This window comes from Gopherus flavomarginatus, chromosome 6 (assembly GCF_025201925.1).
Source record: "Gopherus flavomarginatus isolate rGopFla2 chromosome 6, rGopFla2.mat.asm, whole genome shotgun sequence".
Taxonomy (NCBI): domain Eukaryota; kingdom Metazoa; phylum Chordata; order Testudines; family Testudinidae; genus Gopherus; species Gopherus flavomarginatus.
Window position 1 is genome coordinate 48,740,345 of NC_066622.1, and position 12,945 is coordinate 48,753,289.

General features: G+C 51.3%; 1 protein-coding gene across 3 annotated transcripts in view; it reads left to right on the plus strand.

The window, feature by feature from the left end:
• CACNA2D2 (calcium voltage-gated channel auxiliary subunit alpha2delta 2) overlaps nt 1-12,945 on the plus strand; it is a 648,687-nt gene that overhangs the window by 543,532 nt on the left and 92,210 nt on the right. For all 3 annotated transcript variants that reach the window (XM_050958643.1, XM_050958641.1, XM_050958642.1), the window contains one exon: nt 231-288. In XM_050958643.1, the coding sequence (XP_050814600.1) occupies nt 231-288 (58 nt within the window). The remainder of the gene's footprint in view (nt 1-230; nt 289-12,945) is intronic.

Here is a 12,945-nt window from a genome sequence, read left to right on the forward strand (position 1 = left end):
AGTCAGCACACAGCTGTGGCCCATGTGACATCCTCAGGGCCATCCAGGTAGAATATATACTGTGTGGATGCGGCCCACGTAACACAGAGAGCTGCATCTGCAGCCCATGATGGGCAATAGATTAAGAACCAATGAGCTAGCTCATCACCTCCCCTCCCCCAGCCTCTATCCCTGTGTGCTGACATCCGCCTCCCCAGCGGTGTTTCACATCTCTTTTCTTTTCATTGCAGCCACCCCCTGGAGAGCTCCCAATAAGATCGACCTGTACGACGTCCGCAGGAGGCCTTGGTGAGAGGGGATGAGGACAGTCCCCCGGGGGGGTGGGCAAGAGGGCTGCATGTGGGTGACATACTGGGATGGGAGGTGAGCGAACCCTGAACCACTTCTACAACCTGGCACCCGCCTTCCATACAGTCCAGCAAATTCCTGGGCACTGAGGGCTAGGCCCACCCCCTGCAGGCTGCACCTGTACTTGGAAGCTCCCATTGAGGTAGCCAGATGTTTGTTTTCATGGAGCTCTGTGCTGCCTCAAGGCTCCAACAGCTCATAGACATGGGGCTGTGATAGCAAAGCTGACCTGGTCACAAATGGCATTGAAAAGAGCCAGGAACACCAATGGTCAACATCCCCAGTCTTTCAGGTACTGTAAATTCCCAACACAGCCATGCATTGGGAGAGCATTCTGGGCAATTGCATGTAGATGAACACAGCAGGCCCCTCCCACTCCCAGCACTGCCCCCAACAAGCAGCTATTAAAATGGTGATGGGTTTACCAACGCCAGGTGTGTAGCTGTTCAGGAGTCTCCTCCCTTCCCGTTTCTCTCTCCCGTCTTGCTTGCATCTTCTCTTCCCCTTCTCCCTCCATCCCTCACTCACTCTTGTAGGGAGGCAGCTAGGCACTATGAAACTCCAGGTCTGAGAGCAGCCAGGTCTGTCCAATTTTCATTTCACACATCATTGGTGTTGGAAAATGGATACAATAATACAGGCAGGGGCATCGGAGCTGCAGCTTCTTTCCTTTCCTTTCCTTTCCTTCTTTCCTCTCCTCTCCTTCCTTCCTGCCTCTAGGGAAGACAGAGGGTTATGCAGATAGATTCTTAGATACAGATCAAGCGGGTTGATCATCTTCCTTCCTTTTGCCCCCAGTGGAGATGGTAAGTGTGGGGCTCATTCGTAGGCAGCGCTCACATAGGATCCCATTTAAAAAGAAAAACGAACGACTCTCAAAAGCTGGAGCCGGAAGGACAGCGAGAGAAGTACGAGGCACAATGACAGACTGTGTTGAAGTGATAGCTGCAAGCATCAATTTAGCCACACATCAAGTTAAGCATGATTGAATCAGTTACGATTAGCCTGGTAGAGGAGCTGGCTCTATAGGGCTAATTATTCCACCACAAATGCAGGGTGGTTGGGATTTCCTGTTTATTCGGGGCTCCTTTTAACTATCCAAATGGCACTGGCTGCCTGTGATGCAGGGGGGAAAATATAAGGGTGCTTTTGCTTCCCTACATTCTGCTTTGATCTCTAGCTAACAGCCTTCTTCCTGCACTGAGCCTACCTCTGCTTAGGTGACAGCTCTTTTCTTTTGTTTGCCTGACAACTGCTGTTATCGGTTTTTACCCATGTCCTCTTTAGCCCCTTGCTTGTCCAAACAGGTATTTACCTCCTGGAAGGACACAGCAGGAGGGCATCCTAAGCAGAAGCCCTGGAAGGGCAACAAAGAGAAAAAATATCAGAGGTGGGGAAGGTTTTCATGTTTAATAGCCAGCATTTGCATAAACAGTAGCAGCTTGTTTAAAGTCAGTCCTTTAAACTCCGGGTCCCTGCTTATCTGGAGCCAGACAAAGCCCCATCCCAACAGGGCTGGCTGCAGAACAGATAAAGTTCTCTCAGCTGCCAGAAGGAGAGACACAGGCGTGAGCATGTTCATGTGCAGGGTGATGCAGTAAGAAGGTGGTGGAGTTAAAAGCACCTAAGTCAGGAAATGAAAGCACTAAGGTGCAGACCCTTGAGTGAATTTAGGAGCCTAAAGTTAGGAGTCAGGTGCCTAAATCCCTTTTTGTAAAGCAGGGCCGCACCAGGGCTGAGGATCTGCCACACTAGGCGCAATGTAGGCATGTTAATGGTCTGAGAACTGTAACTCTTCCATTGTCTGACGTGTCTGGGTCTAAGGCCCGAGCCGTGCAGGTATTTTCACCCACCTGCCGTGTGCTGGAGTCAGTGGCACTCTGCACAGGCAAAGGGATGGGATTGCAGGGTCAGACCCAGGTTTTTAAATGAAACATTCCCTGTGCTTAATGATATTAGGCCCTGATTCAAGAAAGCCCTTACGCATGTACTTAAAGTTAAATATGTGTTGACATGCTTTCCTCAATAGTGGCTTTAGTATTTAAATGGTTCCATTGGCTCTGCAAGTTCATACCTCATTGTGGTGAATGAGGGGAGCAAAGCATTTCCATCATCTGTCTGTCTATCCATCGGTTTGTTGTAATAAGCCATAAATCCCATGTCTTTGGGTCCATGATTTTTAGCCTCTGCCAAAGTTATGAATTTAAGCTCCCAGCTTGTCTTTTGAAAGTGTTGTGCAGGTTTCCTTTAAAGACGAAGACTGAGAGGTCAGATAAGCTAAAGCCCATGTCAAGTTTGGGCACCTGAACTGAGAGCTGAGAGTGACACCCCCTCAGTAAAAAGCGACAAGAGTCCTGCGGCACCTTATAGACTAAGCTTTTGCTCCAATATGTCTGTTAGTCTATAAGGTGCCGCAGGACTCTTGTCGCTTTTTGCAGAACCAGATTAACAGGGCTACCCCTCTCAGTGACACCCATGCTGGGCCCAAGCAGCCTGACAGGAGGAATCTACCTGACACTAATGCAGAGAAGACAAAAGCCAGACTTGCAGCGGGTATGCGGGGACTAAACTGGGACAAGGAGCCTAGGGGTGGGAAATTACATACAACTAGATTTTGTGTGTGTAGTATATATATATTTTCATCCTTTCTCCTGGGGATATTTTTAACAGGTGGGTTCTCTTTGTTTAGTTCGCCACATTAAAAACAAACCTCTCCTGGAAACCTGTGGATGGCAACATGAATGCAGCATTTGCTCTAAAACCCTGTTTAGACATGAACAAGGAGTGCTGGAAGCTGTCACGTTTCAGAATCCTTTTCTTCTCTCATGTAAATACACATTATGCATCCAGCGTATAGCAGACACTGGAAATCCCTTGGAGAAGTTGCTGCCCAGAAGCCACGAATAGACACTGTTTAGACTTTTCTTTCTTTTCTTCTGATGGTATTTGTTGCGCAGAAGGAAAGAGCTGGTTGGTTTCTCTGGGGAATACCTTCTTCCTGTTGCTTTAGTCATCTTTGCTTCTTTAATCTGAACAAATTTCATTCTTGAGAAAGGTGCCACGTTAATCTGAGTTCATCTCCTCCCTCTGCCACTGACTGATGTATGACAATTACTCTGTCTGGGCCTCCATTCCCCATCTTTAAAACTGGGTTTAATAATCCTTGTGTTCGCTGGCTGGTCTATGGATGCTGTATCTAAGCTCTTAGGAGCTGGGACTATCACTGTGGATATGTCTACACTGTAGCCTTGGCCAATACGCCTACATGTGTTGTTGCCCAAATCCTCCTGCCATCTACAGCAAACCCCTCAAGCGCACGCTTATTTGGACTCTGATCCCATGCTTGCCTGCACTGCTGGAACCTGCCCACTTTGCAGTGAGGACGCAGGCAAGATCACTTGAGTGCTGACAACCCCCCAGGGCCTTCCCACAATTCCCCCTGAAGGACAGACAAGTTCTCTCTCAATTGACACAGCAGACTGGGGAAGAATCCTAGGGCTTTTGAGCACCAAGAACTATGGGATGTATGCAGACGAGTGCAGGAACAGCGAGGACACACAGTCACAGGGCAGGGCTTTGCTGTGAGGAGGCTGCCACCTAGGCTAGACTGACACAGGTGCCAATCACCAGACAGCTGAAACAACACTCAGATCTCGAATGCCATGGTTTTTTGTCTATTGAAATCGCAAAGGAGGGAAGGCTGTTTTCCATGGGGTTTGTGTATCATTTCCGTGATTTCCACACAACCCGCTTCGTTTTTACAAAAACAACATGTTTGTATCATAATTTGCCCCTTAAGACTGTGTGCAAAACGCACTGCCTGGGGAGACTGGCTGCAAACCCAGCTGAAAACAGGCTTGTAGCAGCAAACATCGCTGCAGGGCAGCTTTGTCTTACCAGGGTCTCATCCGGAAAATGCTTCATGAGAGTCAGAGAGAGGTTGGAGTCAGCAGGAGCTCTGCACACTGAGGACATGCAGGGTCGGGCCCAAAGCAGGTGCCTAGCTCCCACTGAAGTCAATGGGAGTTTTGCATGTGGTGGGCATACAGGATCAGGCCTCAGCAGCTTCTGACTGCAGGGACAGGGGTTTTGCATGCTTTCCTCTAAGGGAGGGCACTACATTGCACAGACGTGCGTAGGATTTCAAGAGGCATTCTGCCGTGCCCAGCCTTGCTTTGTCACCAGATTGACAAATAGGACGGAGCAGTGGGAGTGCGCACCCCAGCACCAATCAGGCTCTCTCTTTGACCGGAAATTAATGGCCCCACCATTATGGTTAATTGTCTTTGGTTTCTGCACATTAATTATTAACTTTCCTCAGTTGCGGCGGCTGTGCAAGGTTATTAGGAAAGGAGCCGAGTCTGGCTGGCTTATGTTCAGTTACTGTGCTAAGGCCCTCACTGATGCGCTTTCTCCTGGAGCTTGTTGGAGAACAATCCTCCTTAGCACCAGCATGAATCCTCTCTCCTCAGCAGCAGCAAAGCACTTAAGTGTGAGCTTAAGTCAATGGGATTTTAAGTGCATGCTCAGAGCTGAACAAGGACTGAAGTGTTTTGCAGAGCTGGGACTGACCTCCCAGGCCTGTGCACTTGAGAATGGAAAGTGCCTGCTCCTCAGAATTTCTGTTTCTAATGCTAACCCAAGTCAAACTGTTGTGGGAAGAGCCGGCTGTGAGCCCTCCAGGGAGGGGCCTGGGAGAACTGTATGCCCCATATGGGCAGGTCTAGAGGAACGAACAAGGAGGCTGTTACGCATGGAGAGAGAATCCCCCCTTCACCTACAGCAGGGACAGGTTCTGCAGTCTGGGGGGACATCCTCACTGCAGAGGTAGCCCTGGTGATTGGCCCCTGGCTTAGCCTTGCCCAGGTGTGAGCAGCTGCCCTGCAAACCAGACCGCAGTTGCTGTGTCCCACACTGGTGCTGCTCTGTCCCGTGTGTCACTAGGACTTCTGGGGGCACATCTCATGGGTCTCTGTGACTCTCTCCCAGTGAACTGTGGGAGCACGGGTTTGTCCTCCTGGGCACACAGTGGGGAATTGTGGGAAGGCACCAGTGAACTGTCAGTGCATGGTTTAGCCTGCGTCCTCACTGCAGAGTGGAAGTAGCAGCTGAGCTCTAACCCCCCACCCTGGGGCAGGACAGCTAGCCTGGGTTCAAAACACCACCAAACTCGTCTGAGAGGGTTTGTGTGTCAAAGGGGAAGGAGGAGAGAGTATTCGAGCAACACCCATAAGAGCCAGGGCCCAATCTGCACTGAAGACAGACCCCGAGAGTGTGTCTACACTGCAATAAATGACCTGCAGCACCAAGTGTCAGGGCCTAGGTCAATTGACTTGGGTTCGGGCTGATAGCAGTGTAGACCTTGGGGCTCGGGCCAGACCCTGGGCTCCAAGACCCACCACCTACCCGGTTTAAGAACATTTATGCTGCTGTTTTTAGCTTTGTGGCCCGAGGGGCACAAGCCCAAGTCAGCTGACCTGGGCTTGGTACCGTGGGTTTTCTTTGCTGTGTAGACATACCTTTGGTGACCTATCTCATAGAGCTGGAAGGGACCCTGAAAGGTCATCGAGTCCAGCCTCCTGCCTTCACTAGCAGGACCAAGTACTGATTTTGCCCTAGATCCCTAAGTGGCCCCCTCAAGGACTGAACTCACAACCCTGGGTTTAGTAGGCCAGTGCTCAAACCCACTGAGCTATCCCTCCCTCCTGTCTACACTAGCCCTTTTCCCTTTGCATTGCCCAGCGGTTGGGGTTCCCGTAACCACAGCCCTGCCTGGCCCTGCTCAGAGCAGATGTGCACATCCTGGTGGCCAAAAGACCAGTGGCCGCCAGCACCTTCCATATGAGAGCACACCCAACATCGCTAGCCCCCCTTGCTGGGACTCTGCAAGCAACAGTGGGAAATTGTAGGGGGAAGTGTGGGGTGAAGGAGGCAGAGAAACAGAGGTTGCAGCTGGGCCAAAGACCAAGATCTCCTTGCCCCTGCAGAGATAGCTCTGCTCAGGGTGGGCAGACATACACAGGGAGAGCCCTCTGGGGATGGGAGAATGGGGAGTGCTGGAACAGGCCCTGGAGTTAATTCCAAGAGCGAATCGCTCATTGCCAGTGAGTGGGGCAATGGTGCAGAGTCAGGAGAGCTGAGTGCGGCCGGTCTATTTACAGTGTAAGCCCTTTGGTCTGTTTAGAGCGTACAGCACCTGGCACAAGGGGGCCTGATCCATAGGTCCTACTGTAATACACATAACAACAATGTGCTTCCAGCAGGGTCATGTGATGGTAGCTCAGGGTCAGAAATTCCAGCTTCTCAAGCTCCTTAGCTCCCCCTTTCTTTCTCAGGGTGAGGGGCCCAGCACACAGCTCCTGCCAAGAGCCACTTGGATTGCCCAGCAGCACAGTCAGTGGGCAGCTCTCCCTTGCTCCCTGCCTTGATAAATGGCCTTATTAAATAAACCCTTTTCCTGCAGTGCCCAGAGATAAATGCACTGCCACCATCCATTAGAAGCAGCATCTTAGTTCAGCCTCTTTATGCCATCCAGTGTGGGAGACTGGAACATGGTTTAATGGACCAGAGCATAGGGCTATAGATAGAGAAATGGGTCCAGCTTTAAAGGCTGAGGTAGGTAGACCCATTCACACGGGTGCCCAGAATATGCCCTGCGCTCCCCCGAAGAGCCATGAAACTCACCAAAGTCTAATGTGGTTTATTTCACCTGCACCTGTGCATACGTTCCTGTTTGTCCACCTGTAATGTCACCAGGGGCACGGGGATCTCCAGTTCCCTCGCTCCCTGTTTTACAGTCTCTCCACTGGCTGCCTATAAAACTCTGTATCGATCCCACGGTTTTAGAGCTCATTTCAGAGGCATGCCAGGGCCTGGTACAGCAGACAGATCCTTTGTCACCTTCTGCTCCTGGTCGTTGGTGGAGGTCAGAATCAGCCAGGCTGGGTTGTTTGTCCCAGTCATAAACAAGGTCCTTGGAGTTGAGGTTTTGAGCAACCCTGCCCCAATTTAAAATGAGTCTTGAGTTGCAGAGCTGGGATCCAGCTCCCAGCTTCCCTAAGACTCAGAGGGTTGGTTCAGTTCCAAGCACAGAGTTCTAGGAAGCAAAGGTGAATCCAAGCCACCTTATACTATACATATTATGGGCTGCTTCAGGGGCTGAAACAGGCCCTTGGTATAAAATAGAGCAGCCTGGGTGGGGCTCTGATTTATGACAGCCTAGAGCAGCTCAGAATCACTGGAACAGCAGAGCCCCCCAACAGGCCCCCTGTTGTCCTAGACTCCGTCCATGGCACATACTCTACACTGAAGTTTATGAGTGGGGATGGCGTCAGGGTATTTCCCTCTGGCCCTCTGGATTTCAAATGAATCTGAAGAACTGAGTATTTGCTGCAGCGTTGATCTGTTTGGAGCTAGCATGTGGGGGGCATTTCAACCCAGCCTCGGTCAAGTCTTCTGCTGGCCAAGTGATGGCCCTGATGTGTGTGCATCTTCTTGTATCAGCTGTTCCCCAGCAGCATGAGTAGGTGCGAGGATGGGTCCTTTGTGAGCATCAGTGGCTCAGGGCAGGATGGGACTTGCTGCCAGCTCAAATCTCTGCAATGAATGGGGATGTCACTGCAGTGTTGGGCTTCCTTTTCTTTTCTCCTAAGTCTGATCTTCACTGTTTACAAGTGATGGGGAATATTGACGTGTAGGGATCCCAAGAGCGTCGGTCTTCCCTTGGGTTGGATGTCAGTGGCGGGAATCATGTACACAATCCAAACAGACTTGCTGTCCCACAGGGGGCAACGGTACTTGTTCTTGCCGTGCCAGTTAGGGTTAGTGCTGCCTTCGTGGCACCAGGGTTCATCGCAGAGGATGGAGAGGACAGCCCTAAAAATCAGTGTCCTGTCCCTTTTCCCCCCTTCCTCCAGGACTCAGTACAACATTCTTTGTTGCTCCTCAGGGTTCGGGGACAAGGAGGGCTTACCTGCTGTGCCCCAGCTGTGGCTGACTCATCACAGCTCCCCCCCAGGCTTGGTTCAGGAAAAGAAACCCCCATGCCTTGCCGCCAAATGCAGGACTTAGGACCCAGAACAAAGTGCTCACCCTTGCGCTCCGCTGGCCAGCACACATGCAGTCTGTGATGTGGCGTCAGGGGCTCCGAGGCAAAGCAGGAGAGGGGATGGGGCTCTTTTACCAGCTGGAAAACATCTCCTGTTCCCTGGACAGTGCCAGAAACAAAGGGGCTGGTTGGTCCCATGGCTGCTTGTGAGGCGGAGAGCTCAGCCTCACCCCCAAAGAAAATATAATCATTTCCAATTAGTGAACATCCCTCACTCACTTTAGTAATCAAGGCCTGTCCATTTACAAGTAATTCCCATTAATGGTGAGTAATTGACAGTAATTAAGCACTAATTCACATCAGGCCAGATCCTGTTTGAGTCAATGACAAAGCTGCCTTTGACATCGACCAGGGCAGGATCAGGTCCTTGCCAAGCAGCATGTAGACATAGCAGGAAGGATCAGGCCATCTAGAGATGCGCTGCATAAGAATGGCCACAGTGGGTCAGACCAAAGGTCCATCTAGCCCAGTATCCTGTCTTCTGACAGTGGCCCATGCCAGGTGCCTCAGAGGGAATGAACAGAACAGGTAATCATCAAGTGATCCACCCCGTCACCCATTCTCAGCTTCTGGGGGCATGTCTACGCTGGTGGAGTTACAGCGCCGGGAGTTACAGCCCCACTCAGAGAGCGTTAAAGGGAAACCGCTGTTGGGTGTTCACACTGTCAGCTGCCTGCGTGATAGCATGTTCACACTTACAGCACTTGCAGCGGTCTTTGGAGCGGTGCACTCTGAGCAGCTATCCCACAGAGCACCTCTTTCTCTTCTGCTGCTAAGAGTTGTAGGAAGACAGAACGGGCTGCAGAGCATCTTGGGTCCTGTTCCAGTGCCCCATGATGCATTGCTTTGTGTCCCAGCAATCCCTGTGCTTTCATCTGCATTTGGTGCCATCTTTCATCGGTTTCTTTACTGCGTGCCTTGCCTCTTCGGGCTGCAGGAATGGATCCTGAACTGCTGACCAGTATGCTGCTCGCTCTGACCAACACATCATGGGTGGCAGTGGAGTTATTCCTTAAACTACAAAGGCAAGAGGAGTGTGACATTGATCTCACCACGTGTAGTAGCTACAACACGAGATTGCTTGTGGCATTCACGGAGGTGCTGAACACAAGCCACTTTTGGGCTCAGGAAACAAGCACTGAGTGGTGGGATCACATCATCATGCACGTCTGGGATGACAAGCAGTGGCTGCAGAACTTTCGCATGAGGAAAGCCACATTCATAGGACTGTGTGATGAGCTCGCCCCAGCCCTGCAATACAAGGACACAAGAATGAGAGCTGCCCTATCATTGGTAAAGCGCGTGGCCATTGCACTGTGGAAGCTGGCTACTCCAGACTGCTACCGATCGGTCGCTAACCAGTTCGGAGTGGGAAAGTCTACCATTGGACTCGTGTTGACAGAAGTCTGCAGGGCCATTAATCGTATCATGCTCCGAAAGACCATGACTCTGGGCAACGTGCATGCCATTGTAGATGGCTTTGCGCAAATGGGCTTCCCTAACTGCGAAGGGGTGATAGATGGCACGCATATTCCAATTCTAGTACCACCAAGTACATTAATCAGAAGGGGTATTTCTCAATGGTTCTCCAGGTGCTTGTCGATCACCATGTGCATTTGACAGACATTAACGCAGGCTACTTCAGAAAGGTGCATGACGCACGCATCTTTCGGAACACTGGCCTGTTCAGGAAGCTGCAAGCAGGGACTTTCTTCCCGGACCACAGGATCACCGTAGGGAAGTCGAAATGCCCATTGTGATTCTAGGAGACCCCGCCTACCTCTTAATGCTGTGGCTTATGAAGCCATACAGGGGTCAACTTGACAGCAGCAAGGAGGCTGAGCAAGTGCAGAATGACTGTTGAGTGTTCTTTTGGCCATTTAAAAGCCTGCTGGCGCTGCTTCTATGGGAAGCTGGACCTGGCCAATGACAATATTCCTATGCTTATAGCCATGTGCTGTATGCTCCATAATATTTGTGAGGGGAAGGGTGAAAGTTTCACTCAGGGCTGGACTGCAGAGGCTCAGTGCCTGGAGGCTGAGTTTGAACAGCCTCAGGGACATAGGAAGCCATGGGGGAGGGATTATGTTTGGGAGGTAGAGGGGGCTAGTGGACAGGGCCCTAAACTGGGACTCTGGAGAGCTGAATTCTAGTCCCAGCTCTGCTTGTGAGCTCAGGTAAGTCACTTCCCCTCCCATCTTTTGTCTGTCTTGTCTGTTTCCATCACAGGCCCGTTGGGGGGCTGTTTCTCACCTTGCATATGTCCAGAACCCGGTGCGATGGGGTCGTGATCTCAGCAGAGGCCTCCAGAAAACAAATAACCTTAACTTTGGGCCAAAGATCCTTATAAACAGATCTGTGCGAAGGGAACGAAACATGGTGCCCAGTGTCACACAAACATTTCCGTGTTTGTTCCAAACTGCTTCGTGCCCTGGATGTGCTTTTCACAAAACTGCTGCCAGCTGACTTGTTCCCGCCCCGCCCCCCATCACGTGCAGCGTAGCATTTTGTGCTGTGGGGCTGCAAGCCGGCCTGTTCAGGAACGAGGAGAGTTTTCAAATCTCCCAGCATAGCCTTTAATTCTCCCCTCCAAACCCCGCTTTGAGGGTAGAACTAGGGAGGGTGAAAACAGATCCAGATTGCATTGGAAAACTGCAGATTTCCACTGTTTTTTATGCACACACAGAAATGGGTCATTTAACATTCCAATCAAAGTGCAAAGATCTGGCAGTAAGTATTAATTTGCAGTGTGAGAGCACCAGTCTGGGCCCCACAGTGCTGGGTGCTGTACAGACACATCTCCCTTGCATGCAGACCCATGCTTGTCAACCCCTCCTCTGAGCATCCACGCTGCAGAGCCATACATGGGCCATGTCCACACAGGGCTGCAGTGACCTGGGTTTGGCTCTGGGGTTTCTGGGGGCATAGCCCAGGGTTCCCAGCGCCTCACTGACTGGAGCCATTGTTGGAATTGGTTCGCAGCATATTGTGGTAGCATGTGTCTATGCTTCCCTCTGCAGAAGCAATGTTGGCCAGTGCCAACACATTTTAGCTAAGGCTTCACATGCTCCGTGCATGAGTCTGTTCCTGCCAGGGCTGAGTCATGGATCCAGCTCTGTTGGATGAGCTGCTCCTGCATGCCGCAACGGGGTACAGAAAGAGGGTATGGCAGAGGGTGGGTGGCATTTCCACAGCAGTCGCTGACCCTTGGAAGCTGGCAGCAGGTCTCATTCATGTTGAGAGACAGCCCCTGCCCTGAAGGCTCAGTGTTTTAAGGCTGGAGATGACAGGTGGCTATAACAGACAGATGGGGGAGTGCAAGGAAACAATGAGGCCATACTGATCAGTAGGCTGGGCAGTGGGCACGACACACCAGTGTCCACTGTTTTGCAGGCATCCCAGCAGAGGGCAGCATTCTGGAGGAGGACAGGGAGGTCCTTTTGCAGTTGTTTTGGAGTTAGGATTTTGCATGAGGTCTTTGCGGCCAGTATTGTGTCCTCTTTTGTGTCCCCCTGCCTCCAGGTATGAACCTCACCCATGGTGCAGAGCTTTCCCCCTGTTGCTGTGAGGGGCACTTGGTGGGAAGCAGACAGCCCGGTTTTGTGTGTGCTCTTTAAACAGGCGATAAAGCCTTTCCTAATTGTTCTTAGCAGGTGGGTTCAGGGTGAGGTTTTTTCCTCCAAGCCGCTAAAAATAACTTAATCAGGTCTGGCCTTTGAAACCACCAGGCGGGCAAACAGCATCTTAATATGAATGTGTGTGTCAGCAACATAATCACTGCTAAGAAGAAAAAAAGGGAGACTGTGCTAATGGAAGAGTTTAGCATTTCGAGCTCATTAAGCTGATATGATACTGAATGGCGGGTCCCTATCAATTTGCAAGGCCTTTCTGCAGCCTTCTCTTGGCTTTCCAGGAGAGCTAGCACCATCTTCTCTCCCCTTCTCCTTGGCACACTTTCCTGGGCAAATGAGGCTGCTACAGCTGAGGGTCGTCTTAGCGTATGCATAATGTATGGCGGGGGGCCGTGACTCGGATTTCTCACCCAATTTGGTCCACTGGTTGGATCATTAGCTTCCCCGGCCTGGGCCGGGTACTGACAGGGCGTGGTATGTGAATGCTGATCCATGCCCCCCATAGCTGAGGATTTTTGCTGCCAATTTGTGCTACAGTGCTGCAGAGCTCTGCTGTGACACCTATCGCACTCCAGTATCCATAGCATACAAGTAATGCCGTTTGCCTTGGTGTCCCAACTTCCATCACAATCCATAGCAGCCAGCACAGTGGCTCAGCAGGCAGCAGTGTGCTGAGTGCACTAGCTGTGGATCTGGCTGCAGGAGCCAGAGGGGGGCTGAGGAGCAGTACTTGGGGAAACATGGCACTGAAGGGCAGGGGAGCTTGCAGTGCACGAGGAGTGCAGCCTGTCAGTTACTGAGTGGCACCGAGTGCGAGTCCTGGTCTGCTAGAAAGACTTGTGCAGAGAAGAGAGCACC